Source organism: Xenopus tropicalis, chromosome 7 (assembly GCF_000004195.4).
Source record: "Xenopus tropicalis strain Nigerian chromosome 7, UCB_Xtro_10.0, whole genome shotgun sequence".
Taxonomy (NCBI): Eukaryota; Metazoa; Chordata; class Amphibia; order Anura; family Pipidae; genus Xenopus; species Xenopus tropicalis.
This window is the reverse complement of record NC_030683.2, coordinates 6,803,582-6,831,157: the sequence shown is the minus strand read 5'-3', so window position 1 is coordinate 6,831,157 and position 27,576 is coordinate 6,803,582. Positions and strand designations below refer to the sequence as shown.

General features: G+C 46.1%; 1 protein-coding gene across 1 annotated transcript in view; it reads left to right on the top strand.

The window, feature by feature from the left end:
• The first annotated feature begins 342 nt into the window (after positions 1–342).
• The window catches only part of LOC101730963 (alpha-2-macroglobulin-like protein 1), a 50,092-nt gene continuing 22,858 nt past the window's right edge, over positions 343–27,576 (top strand). The window contains exons 1-10 of the mRNA XM_031905382.1: positions 343–620; positions 1,720–1,903; positions 4,278–4,440; positions 4,826–4,878; positions 6,751–6,771; positions 8,782–8,935; positions 9,018–9,102; positions 15,038–15,161; positions 15,825–15,939; positions 27,416–27,525. Coding sequence (XP_031761242.1) covers positions 550–620; positions 1,720–1,903; positions 4,278–4,440; positions 4,826–4,878; positions 6,751–6,771; positions 8,782–8,935; positions 9,018–9,102; positions 15,038–15,161; positions 15,825–15,939; positions 27,416–27,525 — 1,080 coding nt within the window. The 5' untranslated portion in view covers positions 343–549. The remainder of the gene's footprint in view (positions 621–1,719; positions 1,904–4,277; positions 4,441–4,825; positions 4,879–6,750; positions 6,772–8,781; positions 8,936–9,017; positions 9,103–15,037; positions 15,162–15,824; positions 15,940–27,415; positions 27,526–27,576) is intronic.

The following is a 27,576-nucleotide window of genomic DNA, read 5'->3' as shown; positions in this document are numbered from 1 at the left end:
CCTCATTTTTGGTAAATGAAAATGATCTGTTTAACACAATCTACAAGACCACAAGTTCCTATACATAGTGTCTCCGTATCTCAGCAGTTTTATTTTCCTTTTGCTAATGTTGAGATTATCCGTGTTTCTCACTGCTACTTGTTTTGACCAGGCTTACTGGGGTTTCGTAGATACTCACTGTGTTTACTCTGACATAACTACTACTCATAACCCCCTAGTGCAGACCTTGGGTTGATCAGTAGAACAAATATTTGCCGTTCCCTGGTCAGTGGCCAAGTCTGAGAGTGAATGTGAAACTAGTTGGGCTGTGGGTGGGCTTAGATCCCCTTGAAATAAGGGTGTAGATCATTACCGAGCATTTGCCTTTGTGCAGAAGGGTCATTTATGGTGTCTTCTAACAGTGCCAGACTGGGCATTAGCAGCAATTAATACAAGTGATTTTACTTCTCTTGACCCTCTGGTTTGGGAAAAGGTTTTAGCTTAGACTGAAAGGTTGTTGTTTCAGCACTGAGTCCCCCGGCAAAGACAGACAGACTGAGGACGTGCAACATGGTGCTGCTCAGGGCCCTGGGCTTGGCGCTGGTCCTACTGCATCTCTCTGGGACATTGGAGGCAAAGCTGTGAGTATTTGTGTAGAGCTGATATTGAATACGCATGTTTGTTGTACCTATTCATCCCCATTGGTTGGCCCACAGCAGTGAATGGGGGTCTAATTGGAAGCTAGTCTAGATTCCGCATAAGGGTAAACACTAACTTCTTGTTTGACCAGGTTTCAGCACATGGTGTAGCATAGCATCTGCCACCTGCCCCCTCCTGAACCCTCACTCACAGGCTGCCCCCATACTCTTATCTGTGGGCCCCTAGTTACCCCCCAATGCCTGCTCCAGTGCTTGATGTAAAAGGCAGGTGGAAGGGGACTGTAAGGGGGGGATAGTTGGCTTTGGTCAGCAGCAGGAACAGAGATCCCAAGTACAAGGGGGCCATAACAGGGACCCTGGCCTAAGAGATAGCAGGAATCATGGGTCCTTACTGCGCCCCCTGTGTCACCAGGTCCATCTGCTGCTGCGGGATTTGTCTCCTTAGTTACGCCACTGTGAGTTGGTTCCATTGATCCGTGAGGGTCTGTACCCACAGGAATAGACAGTATCAGGCTGGCCCAATAGGATACCAGGAAAACTCCCGATGGGCCCAGGTGTCAGTGGGACCTCCTGCTTCTAACCATTTGGCCTATGACATGGACATTCCCTAGTTCATTATGGGAACAAAGAAACTAAATAGATAGAAGAATAGATCATAGTATGTAATGATAAAACACTAGTAAAATATAATGGTTGAGTAAGGTGTGGAGGGAACATAGTTTGGAGAATGGGCCCATGGTCTAAGGTTTTCTGGTGGGCCCCTGGGGTCCCAGCCTGATGCTGGGAATAGATGCCTTATATTGCACACTCATATGGTATTGCTATTCACACTCACTGGATTTTATTGAAGTTGGGTAGAAGCCCTTACTGTGGAGACCACCACTATACACTCTGGGTGGTCTCACCAGGATTGTGCATCTTTATTAGAGGCCAAAGGCCAAAGAGACATTGTCCCAATGCCATGGTGCTCTCCTGGTTTCCATACCAGACTGGTCATTCTGACTAAATAAAAAAATCACGTGAAATAGCCAGATAATTACCATTCCCTGCTGTAGTACAATCTAAATGATTTCCCCCACAGGCATTATGTGGTGATCTTCCCCTCGGAGTTGGTGGCCCCCCATTCTGAACAAGCCTGTGTGCACCTCAGTGGGGCGGAGGGAGACAGCCGGATACAGGTTACCTTGAACATGGCCGAACGGAACTCAACGGTGATAGAGAGGAACCTCCAGCAGAAATCCCTCTTCAGCTGTGTGACATTCCAGGTACCCATCAGCCCCACAGCACCCACACAGTGATACACTCTACTTATATTGATAGTGAAAAGTTTAGAATGAAATCACCCAAATAACGTTTTGGATTCAAACGGGTATTTAAGTAGCTTCCATAACGTCTCAGTCTAGCAAACTCATATCAAGCAATCAGATAACCTGATCAGTCTCACTATGGTATGGCACATGGTATGACTTGATTTCCATCCCAGCTCACAAATTACTAAACACTTTAATTCCAGAGTAATTACATAGCTAGTTCACTTGGGTTGAAAAAATAGACCTAAGTCCATCAAGTTCAACCCAACACCCACAAACCCATACTGGCTTATCTATACACTCACACACTGTGCATAAACTATAAATACCAACATTGATACTAATTGTAGATTTTTGTTCCCCGTACTCAAGGTGAGGCCTTACCAGGGGCCTATAAAGAGGCAAAATTATGTTTCATCCCTTGAGTCAATGCCCTTTTTATACGAGACAGCACTTTATTTGCTTTAGTAGCATCTTCATGATTCTTGTGATTGAATCCATTTTTATTTTTCCAGGTCATCTTTTTTGTCTTCCACTCTTCCAGGCATAATTGTCTTTCCAAAGTCCTCCCAAAATAGACCAGCATTCAATGTGAAATAGTCTTGTGTTCTAACCCACTAAACCTCAATAGATGTCTATGGGTAAATCTTGAATTAAATTAGTAGATACATTTTTCATCAAATTGAGTCTGACTCAGTATGTCGTAGCTTTTGCTTTACTGTAGGACTTTCTCTTACTAACAGAGTAAAAGATGATTACAGATTTATGGCCTTAATACAGTAGGGTTCCTCACCAGTGACCCTTCTCTGGTTTCCATCCTGCCCTGGATCTTCACAAGAACCCTGCCAAACCTAATATGTTAGCTCGATTGTGGGTTGTTCAAGCGCTCAGCCTGTCAGACCAGATGCATCCGTCTTCCAAATGGCTATCCACAAACCAAAACAGCACAGAGTACACAAATGAGGAGAGCACCTCTCACAGAATTTTCAAGCTGAAAAAGGGCTTGAGGGAGCACGAAACATGTTGTGTGAGTAGTCAGTAATAAAGCTTTTTTAAGCAGGAATTCTGCGAGAGGTGCTCTTCTCATTTGTGTACTCTGTGCTAATATGTTAGCTGTTCAACTATGTTTAAATAAGTCTTGCTTCACTCTTTGGATTTGGATAAACAGGGATGAAGTCAGCTAGCTAATCATTACATGTAATGTATATAGGGGGAGTTCAGGTGAGGTTCCCCCAAGCACTTCCTACCGAGAAACAACTTTTCCCCCTGCTGGTACCTTGTATTTATGTAAGTGCAGCCAGCTAAGGCAGGGGTCCCCAACCACCGGGCCGTGGGCTGTGCTGAACCGGGACACCTCTAGCCCCAGCTCCCCAATGGTTACACCATGACAGCTTTCTACTGATCGCGACAAGAACCAAAGTAGTTAAAGTTCCATGCTAAGCATCAGGGAAAGTTACCACTTAGGTGGGAGTCCCCACCCCCAGTCCTTGGAAAAATTGTCTTGCTTGTAACTGGTCCGTTGTGCAAAAAAGATTAGGGACCACTGAGCTAAGGGGTAATTGGCCCTGGCATTCCTAGGCCCATGAATAGAAGAGTTCATTATTGTTCAGAGGGAACTTTTTGTATGAGACCCTTGTACATTGTTCAATAATAAGTGCAATGAATAGGACTTGTACCAAACATACTCTGTGTCTATTGTTTCAATCAAGGAAATCTACTTGTTTGTTATTTCTGCAGCAAGTCAGGGCAAACATTGAAACTGAAGCTATCCATGTATGGCCCTTGCAAGGTAGATTCCAAGTAAACACCACTTTCCCTTCACCCTTTGTTGTGTCTGATTGATTGTAATAGTAAAATATTTGGAAATACACATCAAGGTGAAAATGAATCATATGGGCTGGGATATTACATATCTGTGGACAATTTGAGGCACAGCTTCAGCTTCATTTATATTGCTCATAGAGATGAACACAAAGGCAAAACAGTCTCTCCAGCTCAGACACAACCTGTCCCTACTTCCTGGCCATAAGAAAGAGACTGCTAATAGGGTTTGTGCCAGTGGTGGACTTGCTCAAGCTGAAAGTCTTGCCCCCAACTGTACCCCCAAACACTTTAGCAATTAGGAGGTTCTTCAGCAGCAGACAGTGACTGACGTTCAGCTTGAGCAGTCATAATTCTTCCCCAACTGTACCCACAAAGCAATAAAGAAGTTCTTCAGCAATAGACAGTAACTGACTGCAACCAGAACCTTCAAAAAAAAAAGATTTTTAAAAGAAATCATTGATTTTGACAATCCACCCAGAGATGATGGGTATTGTCTTCTATTCAGGTGCCTCCGCCCTCTGAAGGGAATGAAGAAGTGGCCACCATGGAAATTCTCATTGAGAGCGCAGGGGAGACCATAACCAACAGCAGCAAAGTTCTAGTGAGGAAGAGAAGAACCAGCACTTTCATTCAGACGGACAAAGTTTTATACAAACCAGGGGACACAGGTACGATTTTTAATTGGATATGTTCTTTCCTATTGGATGGAGATGAACTGAACATATAATTAAATTCAGCCTAACAGAACCATTAAAAAATTCTAACTCTAGTTAATAATTGCCTGCCTGGCCTGCAACGAAACATCCACTGCCGGCTAACATTGCCCGGATAGCTGAACTGCCCAAGACATTTGTAAAATCCATGAATCAGTGGAATAACAGACTCCACAGCAGGAAGCAGGTTGCAGGGGGAGGCCAAACCGTAGGGTCAACTTCCTCTATAGCTGCTCTACTGGGCCCCCACCCTGAGAAGCCACAGATGTTGCTATACTGGTGTTATTCCCTTGGAGTCATGCAAAGTTGATTGTGTCACATTAATTATATTTCTCCACAGTGCAAATACGAGTTGTAAATCTTGAAGAAAATCTACAACTGAAAGAAACTCGGGTAAGTGGAGAATGAACAGGAATTAAGGCAACTTGGAAGGAGAACTAAACCCTAAAGGTTTAGCAAATTGTCACAGGAGCAACCCATCTTGGATTGTCAGTGACACCGCACATGCTCAGTGCTCTCTGGGCAGCTGCTGAGAAGCTAAGCTTAGGGGGCTCTGTAAATCATTAAGAAGAGAATGAGGTTCTTTAAGTCGGTCCCTATGTGCAGGTAAGTGACAGCAGCAAGAGAATATACTGGGAATCAGCAGAAAAAAAGATGGGGGGCTACTGGGGGCATCTTGAGAGGCACAGATCTCCATTGCTAAAGAGCTATGGGTTCCTTGGGATTGTACAGAATCTGAAAAAATAATGTGCAGCTTTTCATCTCCACTTCTTTGTAAAGCTTTAGTTCTCCTTTAAAGACACTCAAAGACTGTACAGTTATGGTGGGATAATAATAAGATGGGCATGTCGACTAAATGCCAGCTATCGTCTCAAACCAAGCAGGCAAACTCAGTAACCCTCCTGCTAATGAGACCTATAGTAAGGAGACTAAAATGCTACACAAATCAGTTGGCCAATAGAATGTATCAAACTCAAAATGTCTTCTTCCGGCAAATGAAAAAATATATCTACAATGATGGCCGGCCTCTTGTAAGAGACATTCCCATATTAGTGGTCTCTGGGCTATAATTTCTAGTTACAGCCGTGATACTCTAGTTGGTCAATTTATTATCTCCCCACTCCCTTTGAACTTCACCCACAAATCCACAATACTTCAACCAGGGATTCCTATGGGTATGGAGTTTAATATTCCTACTTACTGGCTAGTCTTCTACCTGTCACTATAAAAGCAAGGAACCCAACACCTGGGTGTTTATAGCTGGAATCCTACATACAGTATAGGGCCAGTTGGTATTTATAGCTGGAATCCTACATACAGTATAGGGCCAGTTGGTATTTATAGCTGGAATCCTACATACAGTATAGGGCCAGTTGGTATTTATAGCTGGAATCCTACATACAGTATAGGGCCAGTTGGTATTTATAGCTGGAATCCTACATACAGTATAGGGCCAGTTGGTATTTATAGCTGGAATCCTACATACAGTATAGGGCCAGTTGGTATTTATAGCTGGAATCCTACATACAGTATAGGGCCAGTTGGTATTTATAGCTGGAATCCTACATACAGTATAGGGCCAGTTGGTATTTATAGCTGGAATCCTACATACAGTATAGGGCCAGTTGGTATTTATAGCTGGAATCCTACATACAGTATAGGGCCAGTTGGTATTTATAGCTGGAATCCTACATACAGTATAGGGCCAGTTGGTATTTATAGCTGGAATCCTACATACAGTATAGGGCCAGTTGGTATTTATAGCTGGAATCCTACATACAGTATAGGGCCAGTTGGTATTTATAGCTGGAATCCTACATACAGTATAGGGCCAGTTGGTATTTATAGCTGGAATCCTACATACAGTATAGGGCCAGTTGGTATATAACCATAAGGAAGAAGTTCCTCACCAACAAGGGTACTTTGTACATTTCAGTGAAGCTTGTTTAACTGATGGGATGAATACTCTACCAGTTGATAGAGAAGTTTGCTTCATTGTTATTGGGGTTTAAAATCCTTCATCGTTTTGATTGAAAAAACCATGATCAAAACATCTTAATGCAGCGGCTCCTCATTCTAATCTGCTGGGAGAGGATTCACCTTCAAAATTATGGTTGTGAAGAAACAAAAGAAGGTTTCCTATAGCTCTATAAGCCAAAATAACCAATAGATTCTTTGTACCTGCACCGGTCTCCTAACGGTTAACTGCCGGGAATATCTTATTAATATTTTTCTAAAAGGTTGTCTTCTCTCTGTGTCTTACAGTTCCGAGTCATTTATATACAGGTAAGTGATTTACAAAAGTGTAGATTCAACGTTTATCACAGATTTGGGGTTTAGTGTATATTCTACAAATCCAACCCAGTGGGTTTAAATCCAATAGATTGCCAGATCCTTGAGTTCTTGCCTCAGTGTTATTATTATTATTTACATTTATTTATAAAGCGCCAACATATTACGCAGCGCTGTGTGTTGTACAAATGCTAGGTGCAGGTCACACCAACCAGTCACCCCTATATTTTGTGTGACAGACCTGAAAGACCTGAATGACATAAAATGGGTTGGTCGTACTGAAATGTAGGTGTGGTTCGGCATTGGGAGGGGCATGGGTTACGTGTAACAGGGCATGGATTTGAAGAGTTGCCCAACAAGTCCCAGTTTCAGGAATGTAGGTAGGTATAGGGAGTGGCTGAGTGACCATTATTGTTGGGGGACCAAGTAAGAGCCACTAAGCTGAATGTGTTGCTGAGAACTGCACTTTAACATATGTCAGGCCAGGGGCCCCCAACCTTTCTTACTCCTGAGCCACAATAAAATGAAAAAAGACTTGGGGAGCAACACAAGCACCATAAGTTCATGGAGGTGCCAAATAAGGGCTGTGATTGGCTATTAGGGGCCTCTATGCACACTTAGTACCTCAGCTTACAGGACGATTTATTTGGTACCTGGTTTGGGGGAACTGAGAGCAACATGCAAGGGGTTGGTGGGTAAGACGCCCTAATATTTAGTCCACCACCAACCAAACAACAAGGGCTTTAGGTCAGAAGCTACAGTGCTCGTATCTGATTTAGTTTGGGTTAAACTTGGTTTTCCTACAAGGTTTAAGTTGAGAAGTGATAACTAAACACCTGTGGGTCCTGGGGAAAAAAAAATCCTGGGGACCCTGTTGGATACCAAGAAATCATGTCCTCAGTTACCACCAGCTTCTCAATTCATTCTCTTTACCCACCTGGGTATGAGGGATACCCCTCACCTCTTGAACGTGAGACTGTACAATCCTGGTTTTTATCTTGAGTGGGCCTGACAGGTTCTGGTCTGGCTGGCTCAGTTTCACTAAAATATTATTCTCTTCTGGTCTCCTGAGCACTAAAGCCTGTCCATAGCTTTGGCTCCTCCTGGCTCTCACTTTGCTATCCCTGCTTAGCCTGCTCTTCTTATCCAAATCCATTGTGCCTAGTCCTATTCTTCATCTGTTCTTGTGCCCACTTTCTCCTCCTCTAGTCTATGTCTTCCCCTGCTCTACCCCTCCCCAGCCTGTGCTGCTTCCCCAGTTCTGTCCTGTTCCAGAACCTCTGGTATTCCCATCATCCATCCCATTAACACTGGTATTATGTCTTTAAAAATGGCTGTTGGTCTTGGAGACCCCTTCCCTATAAAAACAGAAACAGGGGAAGATCAACCTGTAAGACCAATACTTTGGTCAGGAAACACTTTTTCCCAAGAAATTCAACCATGAATGGAGGTACCAACCTATGAATAATATACCCAAAGGTAAATAGCGTGACATATAGGGATTCCCTTGATGTGGTATGGTGGCTTCACAATGATCATATCTTTGTAACTAAAAACCCCTGTTTTAAAAAAAAAATATGTACCGATACTAAATCATGAATAAAACAGGAGACCAGGGAAAGCACCTCTCTTTTGTATGTCGGCTCCAGATCTTCACCCTCTTCTCCTTGTCTAGATCCTGTTTCTCTCCCTCTTGGTCCCCAACTGCCTCTTGCCTGAAAGACTCCCCACCCTCCTATTCTAGGAAAGTTCCCAGTTAGTAATAGTAATCCTTTACAACACTGAACTTTGGATCACTCCAGAAAGGTGCATAGATCTATTGAAAAATGATTAAGGGAAATTGCTCCATGTCTAGTAACGCCAAACAACCAATCAGATGTTTACTTTACATTGGTGACCATTACATTTTACTCGCTCATTACTCTGTGGGCTACTAGTCCAGATGCAAAATTTGAACAATTAATATTACAATATCCCTTAAATATAATGTTCTGTTCCCTTTAGGATCCAAACCAGAGACATATTGCCTGGTGGCAGAATGTGAATCTCACACAGGGAATCGCTGAGCTCTCTTTCCCGCTGTCACCGGAGCCTTCGTTTGGTTTTTATTACATTCATGTTGGGGACATTAAGCAGCACTTTTTTGTGACAAGATTCGGTGAGAAATTGTTTGCCTTTCCTCATACCAAATACCATTTCATTGTTATTGTTTCACACATGTGTTTATGTCATTTTGGCAGCCCTTCATAAATATGAGGTCGTCTTTCAGTTCCCCAAGGCTGTTTTATCCAACAGTGAACAATTCCAGCTGAAAATATGCGGCAGGTCAGTATCTGTGCATTATCTCTGCATTGAGTTCATAGCTAAAGTCGTCTGCAATTTTACTTTCATCCTTTTCCAGCAATGGCTTTAACTGTACAGTATTTCCCCAAATCCACAAACTTTATTGGCTGGGCCTTTGGGGCCAACCAATAATTGAGCATTCATTTATCTCTAGTACCTAACTACACACATAGCTGGAGTATTTTTGTTCCATAGAAAGGGAATAATAAAGGACAGAGGAAAAAAAGAATGAATAAGAAAGGAACTGGCCTTGAAAGTCGTATAAACTCAACATGAAATAAATTCAAATTCAACTCAATCATTGCTGTATTTATAAAATGTCATGAGCAAACAGGAAGTGCTCCAGCAGCCATTTTAGGAGCAATGGCGCTCATTCTTGGAAAACAATAATGTGTTTAAGTTAAGAAAACAATGAGGGGATTAATTTCTCCTTGAAACTGGATGAAACAAAAACAATGAGGGGATTAATTTCTCCTTGAAACTGGATGAAACAGAAAACAATGAGGGATTAATTTCTCCTTGAAACTGGATGAAACAGAAAACAAAGAGGGGATTAATTTCTCCTTGAAACTGGATGAAACAAAAACAATGAGGGGATTAATTTCTCCTTGAAACTGGATGAAACAGAAAACAATGAGGGATTAATTTCTCCTTGAAACTGGATGAAACAGAAAACAATGAGGGGATTAATTTCTCCTTGAAACTGGATGAAACAAAAACAATGAGGGATTAACTTCTCCTTGAAACTGGATGAAACAAAAACAATGAGGGGATTAACTTCTCCTTGAAACTGGATGAAACAAAAACAATGAGGGGATTAACTTCTCCTTGAAACTGGATGAAACAAAAACAACGAGGGATTAACTTCTCCTTGAAACTGGATGAAACAAAAACAATGAGGGGATTAATTTCTCCTTGAAACTGGATAAAACAAAAACAATGAGGGGATTAATTTCTCCTTGAAACTGGATTAAACAGAAAACAACAAGGGGATTAATTTCTCCTTGAAACTGGATGAAACAAAAACAATGAGGGGATTAATTTCTCCTTGAAACTGGATGAAACAAAAACAAAGAGGGGATTCATTTCTCCTTGAAACTGGATGAAACAAAAACAAAGAGGGGATTAATTTCTCCTTGAAACTGGATGAAACAAAAACAATGAGGGATTAACTTCTCCTTGAAACTGGATGAAACAAAAACAACGAGGGGATTAATTTCTCCTTGAAACTGGATGAAACAAAAACAATGAGGGGATTAACTTCTCCTTGAAACTGGATGAAACAGAAAACAACGAGAGGATTAACTTCTCCTTGAAACTGGATGAAACAGAAAACAACGAGGGGATTAATTTCTCCTTGAAACTGGATGAAACAAAAACAATGAGGGATTAATTTCTCCTTGAAACTGGATGAAACAGAAACAATGAGGGGATTAATTTGTCCTTGAAACTGGATGAAACAAAAACAATGAGGGGATTAATTTCTCCTTGAAACTGAATGAAACAGGAAACAACGAGGGGATTAATTTGTCCTTGAAACTGGATGAAACAGAAAACAACGAGGGGATTAATTTCTCCTTGAAACTGGATGAAACAGAAAACAACGAGGGGATTAATTTCTCCTTGAAACTGGATGTAACAAAAACAATGAGGGGAAGAATTTCTCCTTGAAACTGGATGAAACAAAAACAATGAGGGGATTAATTTGTCCTTGAAACTGGATGAAACAAAAACAATGAGGGGATTAATTTCTCCTTGAAACTGAATGAAACAGGAAACAACGAGGGGATTAATTTCTCCTTGAAACTGGATGAAACAGAAAACAATGAGGGGATTAATTTCTCCTTGAAACTGAATGAAACAGGAAACAACGAGGGGATTAATTTCTCCTTGAAACTGGATGAAACAGAAACAATGAGGGGATTAATTTCTCCTTGAAACTGAATGAAACAGGAAACAACGAGGGGATTAATTTCTCCTTGAAACTGGATGAAACAGAAAACAATGAGGGGATTAATTTCTCCTTGAAACTGGATGAAACAGAAAACAATGAGGGGATTAATTTCTCCTTGAAACTGGATGAAACAAAAACAATGAGGGGATTAATTTCTCCTTGAAACTGGATGAAACAAAAACAATGAGGGATTAACTTCTCCTTGAAACTGGATGAAACAGAAAACAACGAGGGGATTAATTTCTCCTTGAAACTGGATGAAACAGAAAACAATGAGGGGATTAATTTCTCCTTGAAACTGGATGAAACAAAAACAATGAGGGGATTAATTTCTCCTTTAAACTGGATGAAACAAAAACAATGAGGGGATTAATTTCTCCTTTAAACTGGATGAAACAAAAACAATGAGGGGATTAATTTCTCCTTGAAACTGGATGAAACAGAAAACAATGAGGGGATTAATTTCTCCTTGAAACTGGATGAAACAAAAACAATGAGGGGATTAATTTCTCCTTGAAACTGGATGAAACAAAAACAAAGAGGGGATTAATTTCTCCTTGAAACTGGATGAAACAAAAACAAAGAGGGGATTAATTTCTCCTTGAAACTGGATGAAACAGAAAACAACGAGGGGATTAATTTCTCCTTTAAACTGGATGAAACAAAAACAATGAGGGATTAATTTCTCCTTGAAACTGGATGAAACAGAAACAATGAGGGGATTAATTTGTCCTTGAAACTGGATGAAACAAAAACAAAGAGGGGATTAATTTCTCCTTGAAACTGGATGAAACAAAAACAATGAGGGATTAACTTCTCCTTGAAACTGGATGAAACAGAAAACAACGAGGGGATTAACTTCTCCTTGAAACTGGATGAAACAGAAAACAACGAGGGGATTAATTTCTCCTTGAAACTGGATGAAATAAAAACAATGAGGGGATTAATTTCTCCTTGAAACTGGATGAAACAAAAACAAAGAGGGGATTAATTTCTCCTTGAAACTGGATGAAACGAAAACAAAGAGGGGATTAATTTCTCCTTGAAACTGGATGAAACAGAAAACAACGAGGGGATTAATTTCTCCTTTAAACTGGATGAAACAAAAACAATGAGGGATTAATTTCTCCTTGAAACTGGATGAAACAGAAACAATGAGGGGATTAATTTGTCCTTGAAACTGGATGAAACAAAAACAAAGAGGGGATTAATTTCTCCTTGAAACTGGATGAAACAAAAACAATGAGGGATTAACTTCTCCTTGAAACTGGATGAAACAGAAAACAACGAGGGGATTAACTTCTCCTTGAAACTGGATGAAACAGAAAACAACGAGGGGATTAATTTCTCCTTGAAACTGGATGAAACAAAAACAATGAGGGATTAACTTCTCCTTGAAACTGGATGAAACAGAAAACAACGAGGGGATTAACTTCTCCTTGAAACTGGATGAAACAGAAAACAACGAGGGGATTAATTTCTCCTTGAAACTGGATGAAATAAAAACAATGAGGGGATTAATTTCTCCTTGAAACTGGATGAAACAAAAACAAAGAGGGGATTAATTTCTCCTTGAAACTGGATGAAACGAAAACAAAGAGGGGATTAATTTCTCCTTGAAACTGGATGAAACAGAAAACAACGAGGGGATTAATTTCTCCTTTAAACTGGATGAAACAAAAACAATGAGGGATTAATTTCTCCTTGAAACTGGATGAAACAGAAAACAATGAGGGGATTAATTTCTCCTTGAAACTGGATGAAACAAAAACAAAGAGGGGATTAATTTCTCCTTGAAACTGGATGAAACAAAAACAATGAGGGATTAACTTCTCCTTGAAACTGGATGAAACAGAAAACAACGAGGGGATTAACTTCTCCTTGAAACTGGATGAAACAGAAAACAATGAGGGGATTAATTTCTCCTTGAAACTGGATGAAATAAAAACAATGAGGGGATTAATTTCTCCTTGAAACTGGATGAAACAGAAAACAATGAGGGGATTAATTTCTCCTTGAAACTGGATGAAACAGAAAACAATGAGGGATTAATTTCTCCTTGAAACTGGATGAAACAAAAACAATGAGGGGATTAATTTCTCCTTGAAACTGGATGAAACAGAAAACAATGAGGGGATTAATTCCTCCTTGAAAACTGGATGAAACAAAACAATGAGGGGATTAATTTCTCCTTGAAACTGGATGAAACAGAAAACAATGAGGGGATTAATTCCTCCTTGAAACTGGATGAAACAAAAACAATGAGGGGATTAATTTCTCCTTGAAACTGGATGAAACAAAAACAATGAGGGGATTAATTCCTCCTTGAAACTGGATGAAACAGAAAACAATGAGGGGATTAATTCCTCCTTGAAACTGGATGAAACAAAAACAATGAGGGGATTAATTTCTCCTTGAAACTGGATGAAACAGAAAACAATGAGGGGATTAATTCCTCCTTGAAACTGGATGAAACAAAAACAATGAGGGGATTAATTTCTCCTTGAAACTGGATGAAACAGAAAACAATGAGGGGATTAATTTCTCCTTGAAACTGGATGAAACAGAAACAATGAGGAATTAATTTCTCCTTGAAACTGGATGAAACAAAAACAATGAGGAATTAATTTCTCCTTGAAACTGGATGAAACTAAAACAATGAGGGGATTAATTTCTCCTTGAAACTGGATGAAACAAAAAGAATGAGGGATTAACTTCTCCTTGAAACTGGATGAAACAAAAACAATGAGGGATTAACTTCTCCTTGAAACTGGATGAAACAGAAAACAATGAGGGGGTTACTTCTCCTTGAAACTGGATGAAACAAAAACAACGAGGGGATTAACTTCTTCTTGAAACTGGATGAAACAAAAACAATGAGGGGATTAACTTCTCCTTGAAACTGGATGAAACAAAAACAATGAGGGGATTAACTTCTCCTTGAAACTGGATGAAACAGAAAACAATGAGGGGATTAATTTATCCTTAAAAATGTGTCAAGGACAGACCGTCAGTGACTATTCTAAGCCTTCATAGGACTCAAACCTGCCGAATTTCTTTTTGACAATAAAACGTTAACTAAATATTATAAATCATGAATTATGGGAGGCATTTACGAACCCATTTGTAAATCTCTAAAATATCTAGAAGTAAAACAAAAATCAACTTTTTCCCAAAATTGCTGAGTAAATGTGCCCCTTAGTAGGCAATGCAGCCGAAAGATGGTGAGATTAGTGAAGGTGATTTGGAGATAAAATATTTATTGGAAAGGACAATGGGCCAGATTCTATTCAGTGAGAAAAAGGTTCATCACGTGAAAACTCATTGGCGAGATTCCATTCGCGATGCAAAAACTTATCTCAACGTTTATCTCGTGAAAACTCAGTTGAAGTCTATGGGAAAAAATGGAGTTTCCGCATGATAAACCATGAGATAACTTTTTCCCCACTATATTCAATCCGGCCCAATGTAGGGTAAGAGGATGAGAGAAGGTGTTTATAGAGGAGGAGTCTATAATGCAGAATATAATGTTGATAGAAGCTGTTAATAGAGACAGGAGGGGTCATTTACTTAGACTTCAAATGGAAGTGCAAAAGTAGGTTCCTTAGTGCTCATTGTGTTCTTGGTCTGGCCAATTGCTGCCTCTTGCTAGGTTTGCCATCACAAAGGATCCCTGTCCCAGTATGTTTCACTCATTCCTATTGCTGTACAGTTTGCAAGTTCTACTGAAGGCCTCCCAGACCAGACAAGTTGAACCAATGTTGTGCAGTTAAACACAATTCCCTTGGTTTTGGGAACTGGTTGTTGGCTGAGCTGTATCCAGTTTGCTACATACCATACTACCGCTCAAGCAAAAGGCTGTACCAAATTGAAACATAATGCTCCATCTATGCCAGCTCCATATCTTATATCATAAAATATCCAAGTTTGTGCTCCGCTGTATTGTTGTATTTGTACATACAGGTACCCAAATGGCCAACCCGTGCAAGGAACATATCAGGCTACGGTGTGCCGCTGGGCCTTTTCAGTCTACTGGTCGCGACATTTTAAAAATTTTTCGGACCTGTGTGTTGATTTCAGTGGAAAGGTGAGACAACTGTATGGGACTGGAAGTGGTAACTACGTGAAGTAAGGGCTGAAGGTCAGAGCCCAGAGCTTTAGAGTAGCCAAAAATACCTGAGGAGCCAACCTAATAGCATACACACCATAAGCAGTGGGAACTGTTAATCTGAACTTATCCTACTCAATATATGAACCCAAAATCTGTCACAATCACCTTTCAGCTTGTATGGGCAGTCAAGAACTTATGAGGGACCTGTAAATGGTCTTCTTTCCCCATACTGGTTTTATAATAAGCAATGACACCCTAATGTGGATTAATGATCCTTCACATAGTGAAGCACGTGGCCTTCCATTAGATGCCCCCTAGTTAGGCATCACTATTGGCTCCCGAATTTGTCTTTGCGGAACCCCCCTCCCACCAGTTCCTGTGATATCTATTAAATATCGACTAAAAGACTTGATTAAATGCAAAGATATTTTTTCAAAAATTATTTCTCCCCTCCCCTCTTAGCAGAACTGGAGAGGCTTCACATGGGGTTTCTTGGCTTCCTCTGGATCAGCTGGCAGTTAGCTATACTCATTTAGAAAAGAACGGTTAGACTTTACTATATTAATATTTTCATAATGTATCTGTTTCCTTAAAGACTGATTTGACCCTTTCAAATAATATTCTTTTTGTCTTCTTTAGTTGGAACAGTCTGGGTGTTCCATATTGCAAGTAAAGTCTGATACCTTTAGAATTGCCTACAACACTCATGAAATGGATCTAGAGGGAGTAGCAACCATTACGGAGGAAGAAACAGGTAAGGATCCTGCTGAATGTGTATTTGTCTGTCTTAATGAGGGGTAACTGTCCCATAGTATCAGTGGGGGGATAATAGCCTCTGGGAAGGGACTGGGGCTGTGGGATAGCAGGTATAGTAGGGAGAGATGGTGCCTATAGTAGCAGTGGGGGGATAATAGCCTCTGGGAAGGGACTGGGGCTGTGGGATAGCAGGTATAGTAGGGAGAGATGGTGGCTATAGTAAGCAGTGGGGGGATAATAGCCTCTGGGAAGGGACTGGGGCTGTGGGATAGCAGGTATAGTAGGGAGAGATGGTGCCTATAGTATCAGTGGGGGGGATAATAGCCTCTGGGAAGGGACTGGGCTGTGGGATAGCAGGTATAGTTAGGGAGAGATGGTGCCTATAGTAGCAGTGGGGGGATAATAGCCTCTGGGAAGGGACTGGGGCTGTGGGATAGCAGGTATAGTAGGGAGAGATGGGGCCTATAGTAGCAGTGGGGGGATAATAGCCTCTGGGAAGGGACTGGGGCTGTGGGATAGCAGGTATAGTAGGGAGAGATGGTGCCTATAGTATCAGTGGGGGGATAATAGCCTCTGGGAAGGGACTGGGGCTGTGGGATAGCAGGTATAGTAGGGAGAGATGGTGCCTATAGTAGCAGTGGGGGGATAATAGCCTCTGGGAAGGGACTGGGGCTGTGGGATAGCAGGTATAGTAGGGAGAGATGGTGCCTATAGTAGCAGTGGGATAATAGCCTCTGGGAAGGACTGGGGCTGTGGGATAGCAGGTATAGTAGGGAGAGATGGTGCCTATAGTAGCAGTGGGGGGATAATAGCCTCTGGGAAGGGACTGGGGCTGTGGATAGCAGGTATAGTAGGGAGAGATGGGGCCTATAGTAGCAGTGGGGGGATAATAGCCTCTGGGATAGGGATGGGGCTTGTGGGATAGCAGGTAATAGGTAGGGAGAGATCGGGTGCCTATAAGTAGCAGTGGGGGGATATAGCCTCTGGGAAGGGACTGGGGTGTGGGATAGCAGTATAGTAGGGAGAGATGGTGCTATAATGTAGCAGTGGGGGGATAATAGCCTCTGGGAAGGGGACTGGGGCTGTGGGGATAGCAGGTATAGTAGGGAGAGACTGGCCCTATAGATAGCAGTGGGGGGATAAAGCCCTCTGGGAAGGGACTGGGGCTGTGGATACGCAGCGTTATAAGTAGGGAAAGATGGTGCCTACTAGTAGCAGTGGGGGATAATAGCCTCTGGGAAGGGACTGGGGCTGGTGGGGATAGCAGGTATAGTAGGGAGAGATGGTGCACTATAGTAGCAGTGGGGGGATAATAGCCTCTGGGAAGGGACTGGGGCTGTGGGATAGCAGGTATAGTAGGGAGAGATGGTGCCTATAGTAGCAGTGGGGGGATAATAGCCTCTGGGAAGGGACTGGGGCTGTGGGATAGCAGGTATAGTAGGGAGAGATGGTGCCTATAGTAGCAGTGGGGGATAATAGCCTCTGGGAAGGGACTGGGGCTGTGGGATAGCAGGTATAGTAGGGAGAGATGGTGCCTATAGTAGCAGTGGGGGGATAATAGCCTCTGGGAAGGGACTGGGGCTGTGGGATAGCAGGTATAGTAGGGAGAGATGGTGCCTATAGTAGCAGTGGGGGATAATAGCCTCTGGGAAGGGACTGGGGCTGTGGGATAGCAGGTATAGTAGGGAGAGATGGTGCCTATAGTAGCAGTGGGGGGATAATAGCCTCTGGGAAGGGACTGGGGCTGTGGGATAGCAGGTATAGTAGGGAGAGATGGTGCCTATAGTAGCAGTGGGATAATAGCCTCTGGGAAGGGACTGGGGCTGTGGGATAGCAGGTATAGTAGGGAGAGATGGTGCCTATAGTAGCAGTGGGGGGATAATAGCCTCTGGGAAGGGACTGGGGCTGTGGGATAGCAGGTATAGTAGGGAGAGATGGTGCCTATAGTAGCAGTGGGGGGATAATAGCCTCTGGGAAGGGACTGGGGCTGTGGGATAGCAGGTATAGTAGGGAGAGATGGTGCCTATAGTAGCAGTGGGGGGGATAATAGCCTCTGGGAAGGGACTGGGGCTGTGGGATAGCAGGTATAGTAGGGAGAGATGGTGCCTATAGTAGCAGTGGGGGGATAATAGCCTCTGGGAAGGGACTGGGGCTGTGGGATAGCAGGTATAGTAGGGAGAGATGGTGCCTATAGTAGCAGTGGGGGGATAATAGCCTCTGGGAAGGGACTGGGGCTGTGGGATAGCAGGTATAGTAGGGAGAGATGGTGCCTATAGTAGCAGTGGGGGATAATAGCCTCTGGGAAGGGACTGGGGCTGTGGGATAGCAGGTATAGGTAGGGAGAGATGGTGCCTATAGTAGCAGTGGGGGGATAATAGCCTCTGGGAAGGGACTGGGGCTGTGGGATAGCAGGTATAGTAGGGAGAGATGGTGCCTATAGTAGCAGTGGGGGATAATAGCCTCTGGGAAGGGACTGGGGCTGTGGGATAGCAGGTATAGTAGGGAGAGATGGTGCCTATAGTAGCAGTGGGGGGATAATAGCCTCTGGGAAGGGACTGGGGCTGTGGGATAGCAGGTATAGTAGGGAGAGATGGTGCCTATAGTAGCAGTGGGGGATAATAGCCTCTGGGAAGGGACTGGGGCTGTGGGATAGCAGGTATAGTAGGGAGAGATGGTGCCTATAGTAGCAGTGGGGGGATAATAGCCTCTGGGAAGGGACTGGGGCTGTGGGATAGCAGGTATAGTAGGGAGAGATGGTGCCTATAGTAGCAGTGGGGGGATAATAGCCTCTGGGAAGGGACTGGGGCTGTGGGATAGCAGGTATAGTAGGGAGAGATGGTGCCTATAGTAGCAGTGGGGGGATAATAGCCTCTGGGAAGGGACTGGGGCTGTGGGATAGCAGGTATAGTAGGGAGAGATGGTGCCTATAGTAGCAGTGGGGGGATAATAGCCTCTGGGAAGGGACTGGGCTGTGGGATAGCAGGTATAGTAGGGAGAGATGGTGCCTATAGTAGCAGTGGGGGGATAATAGCCTCTGGGAAGGGACTGGGGCTGTGGGATAGCAGGTATAGTAGGGAGAGATGGTGCCTATAGTAGCAGTGGGGATAATAGCCTCTGGGAAGGGACTGGGGCTGTGGGATAGCAGGTATAGTAGGGAGAGATGGTGCCTATAGTAGCAGTGGGGGATAATAGCCTCTGGGAAGGGACTGGGGCTGTGGGATAGCAGGTATAGTAGGGAGAGATGGTGCCTATAGTAGCAGTGGGGGATAATAGCCTCTGGGAAGGGACTGGGGCTGTGGGATAGCAGGTATAGTAGGGAGAGATGGTGCCTATAGTAGCAGTGGGGGGATAATAGCCTCTGGGAAGGGACTGGGGCTGTGGGATAGCAGGTATAGTAGGGAGAGATGGTGCCTATAGTAGCAGTGGGGGGATAATAGCCTCTGGGAAGGGACTGGGGCTGTGGGATAGCAGGTATAGTAGGGAGAGATGGTGCCTATAGTAGCAGTGGGGGGATAATAGCCTCTGGGAAGGGACTGGGGCTGTGGGATAGCAGGTATAGTAGGGAGAGATGGTGCCTATAGTAGCAGTGGGGGGATAATAGCCTCTGGGAAGGGACTGGGGCTGTGGGATAGCAGGTATAGTAGGGAGAGATGGTGCCTATAGTAGCAGTGGGGGGATAATAGCCTCTGGGAAGGGACTGGGGCTGTGGGATAGCAGGTATAGTAGGGAGAGATGGTGCCTATAGTAGCAGTGGGGGATAATAGCCTCTGGGAAGGGACTGGGGCTGTGGGATAGCAGGTATAGTAGGGAGAGATGGTGCCTATAGTAGCAGTGGGGGGATAATAGCCTCTGGGAAGGGACTGGGGCTGTGGGATAGCAGGTATAGTAGGGAGAGATGGTGCCTATAGTAGCAGTGGGGGATAATAGCCTCTGGAAGGGACTGGGGCTGTGGGATAGCAGGTATAGTAGGAGAGATGGTGCCCTATAGTAGCAGTGGGGGATAATAGCCTCTGGGAAGGGGACTGGGGCTGTGGGATAGCAGGTATAGTAGGGAAGATGGTGCCTATAGTAGCAGTGGGGGGATTAATAGCCTCTGGGAAGGACTGGGGCTGTGGGATAGCAGGTATATTTAGGGAGAGATGGTGCCTATAGTAGCAGTGGGGGGATAATAGCCTCTGGGAAGGGACTGGGGCTGTGGATAGCAGGTTATAGTAGGGAGAGATGGTGCCTATAGTAGCAGTGGGGGATAATAGCCTCTGGGAAGGGACTGGGGCTGTGGGATAGCAGGTATAGTAGGGAGAGATGGTGCCTATAGTAGCAGTGGGGGGATAATAGCCTCTGGGAAGGGACTGGGGCTGTGGGATAGCAGGTATAGTAGGGAGAGATGGTGCCTATAGTAGCAGTGGGGGATAATAGCCTCTGGGAAGGGACTGGGGCTGTGGGATAGCAGGTATAGTAGGGAGAGATGGTGCCTATAGTAGCAGTGGGGGGATAATAGCCTCTGGGAAGGGACTGGGGCTGTGGGATAGCAGGTATAGTAGGGAGAGATGGTGCCTATAGTAGCAGTGGGGGGATAATAGCCTCTGGGAAGGGACTGGGGCTGTGGGATAGCAGGTATAGTAGGGAGAGATGGTGCCTATAGTAGCAGTGGGGGATAATAGCCTCTGGGAAGGGACTGGGGCTGTGGGATAGCAGGTATAGTAGGGAGAGATGGTGCCTATAGTAGCAGTGGGGGGATAATAGCCTCTGGGAAGGGACTGGGGCTGTGGGATAGCAGGTATAGTAGGGAGAGATGGTGCCTATAGTAGCAGTGGGGGGATAATAGCCTCTGGAAGGGACTGGGGCTGTGGATAGCAGGTATAGTAGGGAGAGATGGTGCCTATAGTAGCAGTGGGGGGATAATAGCCTCTGGGAAGGGACTGGGGCTGTGGGATAGCAGGTATAGTAGGGAGAGATGGTGCCTATAGTAGCAGTGGGGGATAATAGCCTCTGGGAAGGGACTGGGGCTGTGGGATAGCAGGTATAGTAGGGAGAGATGGTGCCTATAGTAGCAGTGGGGGGATAATAGCCTCTGGGAAGGGACTGGGGCTGTGGGATAGCAGGTATAGTAGGGAGAGATGGTGCCTATAGTAGCAGTGGGGGGATAATAGCCTCTGGGAAGGGACTGGGGCTGTGGGATAGCAGGTATAGTAGGGAGAGATGGTGCCTATAGTAGCAGTGGGGGGATAATAGCCTCTGGGAAGGGACTGGGGCTGTGGGATAGCAGGTATAGTAGGGAGAGATGGTGCCTATAGTAGCAGTGGGGGGATAATAGCCTCTGGGAAGGGACTGGGGGCTGTGGGATAGCCAGGTATAGTAGGGAGAGATGGTGCCTTAGTAGCAGTGGGGGGATAATAGCCTCTGGGAAGGGACTGGGGCTGTGGGATAGCAGGTATAGTAGGGAGAGATGGTGCCTATAGTAGCAGTGGGGGGGATAATAGCCTCTGGGAAGGGACTGGGGCTGTGGGATAGCAGGTATAGTAGGGAGAGATGGTGCCTATAGTAGCAGTGGGGGGATAATAGCCTCTGGGAAGGGACTGGGGCTGTGGGATAGCAGGTATAGTAGGGAGAGATGGTGCCTATAGTAGCAGTGGGGGATAATAGCCTCTGGGAAGGGACTGGGGCTGTGGGATAGCAGGTATAGTAGGGGAGAGATGGTGCCTATAGTAGCAGTGGGGGATAATAGCCTCTGGGAAGGGACTGGGGCTGTGGGATAGCAGGATAGTAGGGAGAGATGGTGCCTATAGTAGCAGTGGGGATAATAGCCTCTGGGAAGGGACTGGGGCTGTGGGATAGCAGGTTATAGTAGGGAGAGATGGTGCCTATAGTAGCAGTGGGGGGATAATAGCCTCTGGGAAGGGACTGGGGCTGTGGGATAGCAGGTATAGTAGGGAGAGATGGTGCCTATAGTAGCAGTGGGGGGATAATAGCCTCTGGGAAGGGACTGGGGCTGTGGATAGCAGGTATAGTAGGGAGAGATGGTGCCTATAGTAGCAGTGGGGGATAATAGCCTCTGGGAAGGGACTGGGGCTGTGGGATAGCAGGATTAGTAGGGAGAGATGTGCCTATAGTAGCAGTGGGGGATAATAGCCTCTGGGAAGGGACTGGGGCTGTGGGATAGCAGGTATAGTAGGGAGAGATGGTGCCTATAGTAGCAGTGGGGGGATAATAGCCTCTGGGAAGGGGACTGGGGCTGTGGGATAGCAGGTATAGTAGGGAGAGATGGTGCCTATAGTAGCAGTGGGGGATAATAGCCTCTGGGAAGGGACTGGGGCTGTGGGATAGCAGGTATAGTAGGAGAGATGGTGCCTATAGTAGCAGTGGGGGATAATAGCCTCTGGGAAGGGACTGGGGCTGTGGATAGCAGGTATAGTAGGGAGAGATGGTGCCTATAGTAGCAGTGGGGGATAATAGCCTCTGGGAAGGGACTGGGGCTGTGGGATAGCAGGTATAGTAGGGAAGAGATGGTGCCTATAGTAGCAGTGGGGATATAGCCTCTGGGAAGGGACTGGGGCTGTGGGATAGCAGGTATAGTAGGAGAGATGGTGCCTATAGTAGCAGTGGGGGATAAATAGCCTCTGGAAGGGACTGGGGCTGTGGGATAGCAGGTATAGTAGGGAGAGATGGTGGCCCTATAGTAAGCAGTGGGGATAATAGCCTCTGGGAAGGGACTGGGGCTGTGGATAGCAGGTATAGTAGGGAAGATGGTGCCTATAGTAGCAGTGGGCGGATAATAGCCTCTGGGAAGGGACTGGGCTGTGGGGATAGCAGGTATAGTAGGGAGAGATGGTGCCTATAGTAGCAGTGGGGGGATAATAGCCTCTTGGGAAGGGACTGGGGCTGTGGGATAGCAGGTATAGTAGGAGAGATGGTTGCCTTATAGTAGCAGTGGGGGGTAATAAGCCTCTGGGGAAGGGACTGGGGCTGTGGGATAGCAGGTATAGTAGGGAGAGATGGTGCCTATAGTAGCAGTGGGGGATAATAGCCTCTGGGAAGGGACTGGGGCTGTGGGAAGCAGGTATAGTAGGAGAGATGGTGCCTATAGTAGCAGTGGGGGATAATAGCCTCTGGGAAGGGACTGGGCTGTGGGATAGCAGGTATAGTAGGGAGAGATGGTGCCTATAGTAGCAGTGGGGGATATAGCCTCTGGGAAGGGACTGGGGGCTGTGGGATAGCAGGTATAGTAGGAGAGATGGTGCCTAATAGTAGCAGTGGGGGATAATAGCCTCTGGGAAGGGACTGGGCTGTGGGGCTAGCAGGTATAGTGGGAGAGATGGTGCCTATAGTAGCAGTGGGGATAATAGCCTCTGGGAGGGACTGGGGCTGTGGGATAGCAGTATAGTAGTGGTGCCTATAGTAGCAGTGGGGGATAATAGCCTCTGGGAAGGGACTGGGGCTGTGGGATAGCAGGTATAGTAGGGAGAGATGGTGCCTATAGTAGCAGTGGGGGATAATAGCCTCTGGGAAGGGACTGGGGCTGTGGGATAGCAGGTTATAGTAGGGAGAGATGGTGCCTATAGTAGCAGTGGGGGGATAATAGCCTCTGGGAAGGACTGGGGCTGTGGGATAGCAGGTATAGTAGGAGAGATGGTGCCTATAGTAGCAGTGGGGGATATAGCCTCTGGGAAGGGACTGGGCTGTGGGATAGCAGGTATAGTAGGGAGAGATGGTGCCTATAGTAGCAGTGGGGGATAATAGCCTCTGGGAAGGGACTGGGGCTGTGGGATAGCAGGTATAGTAGGGAGAGATGGTGCCTATAGTAGCAGTGGGGGTAATAGCTCTGCGGAAGGGACTGGGGCTGTGGGAAGCAGGTATAGTAGGGAGAGATGGCTGCCTATAGTAGCAGTGGGGGATAATAGCTCTGGGAAGGGACTGGGGGCTGTGGGATAGCAGGTATAGTAGGAGAGATGGTTGCCTATAGTAGCAGTGGGGGGATAATAGCCTCTGGGAAGGACTGGGCTGTGGGATAGCAGGTATAGTAGGGAGAGATGGTGCCTATAGTAGCAGTGGGGATAATAGCCTCTGGGAAGGGACTGGGGCTGTGGGATAGAGGTATAGTAGGGAGAGATGGTGCCTATAGTAGCAGTGGGGATAATAGCCTCTGGGAAGGGGACTGGGGCTGTGGGATAGCAGGTATAGTAGGGAGAGATGGTGCCTATAGTAGCAGTGGGGGATTAATAGCCTCTGGAAGGACTGGGCTGTGGATAGCAGGTATAGTAGGGAGAGATGGTGCCTATATAGTAGCGTGGGCGGGATAATAGCCTCTGGGAAGGGACTGGGGCTGTGGGATAGCAGGTATAAGTAGGGAGAGATGGTGCCTTATAGTAGCAGTGGGGGGATCATGGCCTCTGGGAAGGGACTGGGGCTGTGGGGATAGCAGGTAATAGTAGGGAGAGATGGTGGCCTATATGTCAGCAGTGGGGGGGGGGGTAATCAACCTCTGGGAAAGGGACTGGGGCTGGTGGAATAGCAGGTAAGTAGGGAGAGAGGTGCACTATTAGTAAGCCAGTGGGGGGGATAATAGCCTCTGGGAAAGGGGACCTGGGGCTGTGGATCCGCAAGGTATAGGTAGGGAGAGATGGTGGACTATAGTAATCAGTGGGGGGATAAATAGCCTCTGGGAAGGGGACTGGGGGCCTGTGGACTAGCAGGTATAGTAGGGAGAGATGGTGCCTATAGTAGCAGTGGGGGGATAATAGCCTCTGGGAAGGGACTGGGGCTGTGGGATAGCAGGTATAGTAGGGAGGGATGGTGCCTATAGTAGCAGTGGGGGATAATAGCCTCTGGGAAGGGACTGGGGCTGTGGGATAGCAGGTATAGTAGGGAGAGATGGTGCCTATAGTAGCAGTGGGGGATAATAGCCTCTGGGAAGGGACTGGGGCTGTGGGATAGCAGGTATAGTAGGGAGAGATGGTGCCTATAGTAGCAGTGGGAGATAATAGCCTCTGGGAAGGGACTGGGGCTGTGGGATAGTAGGTATAGTAAGGAGAGATGGTGCCTATAGTAGCAGTGGGGGGATAATAGCCTCTGGGAAGGGACTGGGGCTGTGGGATAGCAGGTATAGTAGGGAGAGATGGTGCCTATAGTAGCAGTGGGATAATAGCCTCTGGGAAGGGACTGGGGCTGTGGGATAGTAGGTATAGTAGGGAGAGATGGTGCCTATAGTAGCAGTGGGGGGATAATAGCCTCTGGGAAGGGACTGGGGCTGTGGGATAGCAGGTATAGTAGGGAGAGATGGTGCTATAGTAGCAGTGGGGGGATAATAGCCTCTGGGAAGGGACTGGGGCTGTGGGATAGCAGGTATAGTAGGGAGAGATGGTGCCTATAGTAGCAGTGGGGGGATAATAGCCTCTGGGAAGGGACTGGGGGCTGTGGGATAGCAGGTATAGTAGGAGAGATGGTGCCTATAGTAGCAGTGGGGGGGGGGGGGGGTAATAACCTCTGGGAAGGACTGGGGCTGTGGGATAGCAGGTATAGTAGGGAGAGATGGTGCCTATAGTAGCAGTGGGGGGATAATAGCCTCTGGGAAGGGACTGGGGCTGTGGGGATAGCAGGTATAAGTAGGGAGATATGGTGCCTATAGTAGCAGTGGGGGATAATAGCCTCTGGGGAAGGGACTGGGGCTGTGGGATAGCAGGTATAGTAGGGAGAGATGGTGCCTATAGTAGCAGGGGGGGGATAATAGCCTCTGGGAAGGACTGGGGCTGTGGGATAGCAGGTATAGTAGGGAGAGATGGTGCCTATAGTATCAGTGGAGGGATAATAGCCTCTGGGAAGGGACTGGGGCTGTGGGATAGCAGGTATAGTAGGGAGGAGATGGTGCCTATAGTAGCAGTGGGGGATAATAGCCTCTGGGAAGGGACTGGGGCTGTGGGATAGTAGGTATAGTAGGGAGAGATGGTGCCTATAGTAGCAGATGGGGGATAATAGCCTCTGGAAGGGACTGGGGGCTGTGGGGATAGCAGGTATAGTAGGGAGAGATGGTGCCTATAGTAGCAGGTGGGGGATAATAGCCTCTGGGAAGGGACTGGGGCTGTGGGATTAGCAGGTATAGTAGGGAGAGATGGTGCCTATAGTAGCAGTGGCGGGGATAATAGCCTCTGGAAGGGACTGGGGCTGTGGATAGCAGGTATAGAGTAGGCGAGAGATGGTGCCTATAGTAGCAGTGGGGGATAATAGCCTCTGCGGAAGGGACTGGGGCTGTGGGATAGCAGTATAGTAGGGAGAGATGGTGGCCTATAGTAGCAGTGGGGGATAATAGCCTCTGGGAAGGGACTTGGGCTGTGGGATAGCAGGTATAGTAGGGAGAGATGGTGCCTATAGTAGCAGTGGGGGGATAATAGCCTCTGGGAAGGGACTGGGGCTGTGGGATAGCAGGTATAGTAGGGAGAGATGGTGCCTATAGTAGCAGTGGGGAGATAATAGCCTCTGGGAAGGGACTGGGGCTGTGGGATAGCAGGTATAGTAGGGAGAGATGGTGCCTATAGTAGCAGTGGGGGATAATAGCCTCTGGGAAGGGACTGGGGCTGTGGGATAGCAGGTATAGTAGGGAGAGATGGTGCCTATAGTAGCAGTGGGGGGAATAATAGCCTCTGGGAAGGGACTGGGGGCTGTGGGATAGCAGGTATAGTAGGGAGAGATGGTGCCTATAGTAGCAGTGGGGGGATAATAGCCTCTGGGAAGGGACTGGGGCTGTGGGATAGCAGGTATAGTAGAGAGATGGTGCCTATAGTAGCAGTGGGGGGGATAATAGCCTCTGGAAGGGACTGGGGCTGTGGGATAGCAGGTATAGTAGGGAGAGATGGTGCCTATAGTAGCAAGTGGGGGGGATAATAGCCTCTGGGAAGGGACTGGGGCTGTGGGATAGCAGGTATAGTAGGGAGAGATGGTGCCTATAGTAGCAGTGGGGGGATAATAGCCTCTGGGAAGGGACTGGGGCTGTGGGGATAGCAGGTATAGTAGGGAGAGATGGTGCCTATAGTAGCAGTGGGGGGATAATAGCCTCTGGGAAGGGACTGGGGCTGTGGGATAGCAGGTATAGTAGGGAGAGATGGTGCCTATAGTAGCAGTGGGGGGATAATAGCCTCTGGGAAGGGACTGGGGCTGTGGGATAGCAGGTATAGTAGGGAGAGATGGTGCCTATAGTAGCAGTGGGGATAGTACTCAGAACTTTTACTCTGGGGTGGGAATTATAGTAGAGAAAGTTTGCCAAATCAGTGAACATAATATTGAACATGGCTCTGAGAGCAGGTATAGTAAGAATAGTAGATGCTTGCCTACCCTACTCTACCTGCAGTGAGTGAGGTGCAAGTCTGTCTGTATCAGTAGATAAAATGGAGAATGACTGCTTTAAATAGAAAGTTTCCCTTGGGTAAGACAAGCAGGTTTGATTGGACGGAGTCCCAGCTTTCCCTGCATATCTGCCCTTCTTATAGGTTTGAAATATTCTGGAAGAGGTAGAACCACCATTTCACCCAAGCTAAAAAGCTGCCGTTTCCTGGATGGAGACATTACTTACAAGCCGGGGATCCCATACAGCGGCACAGTAAGTGCTTACTAGTTAATACCCCTATTAGTCAGTCTCCTGCCATTGAGA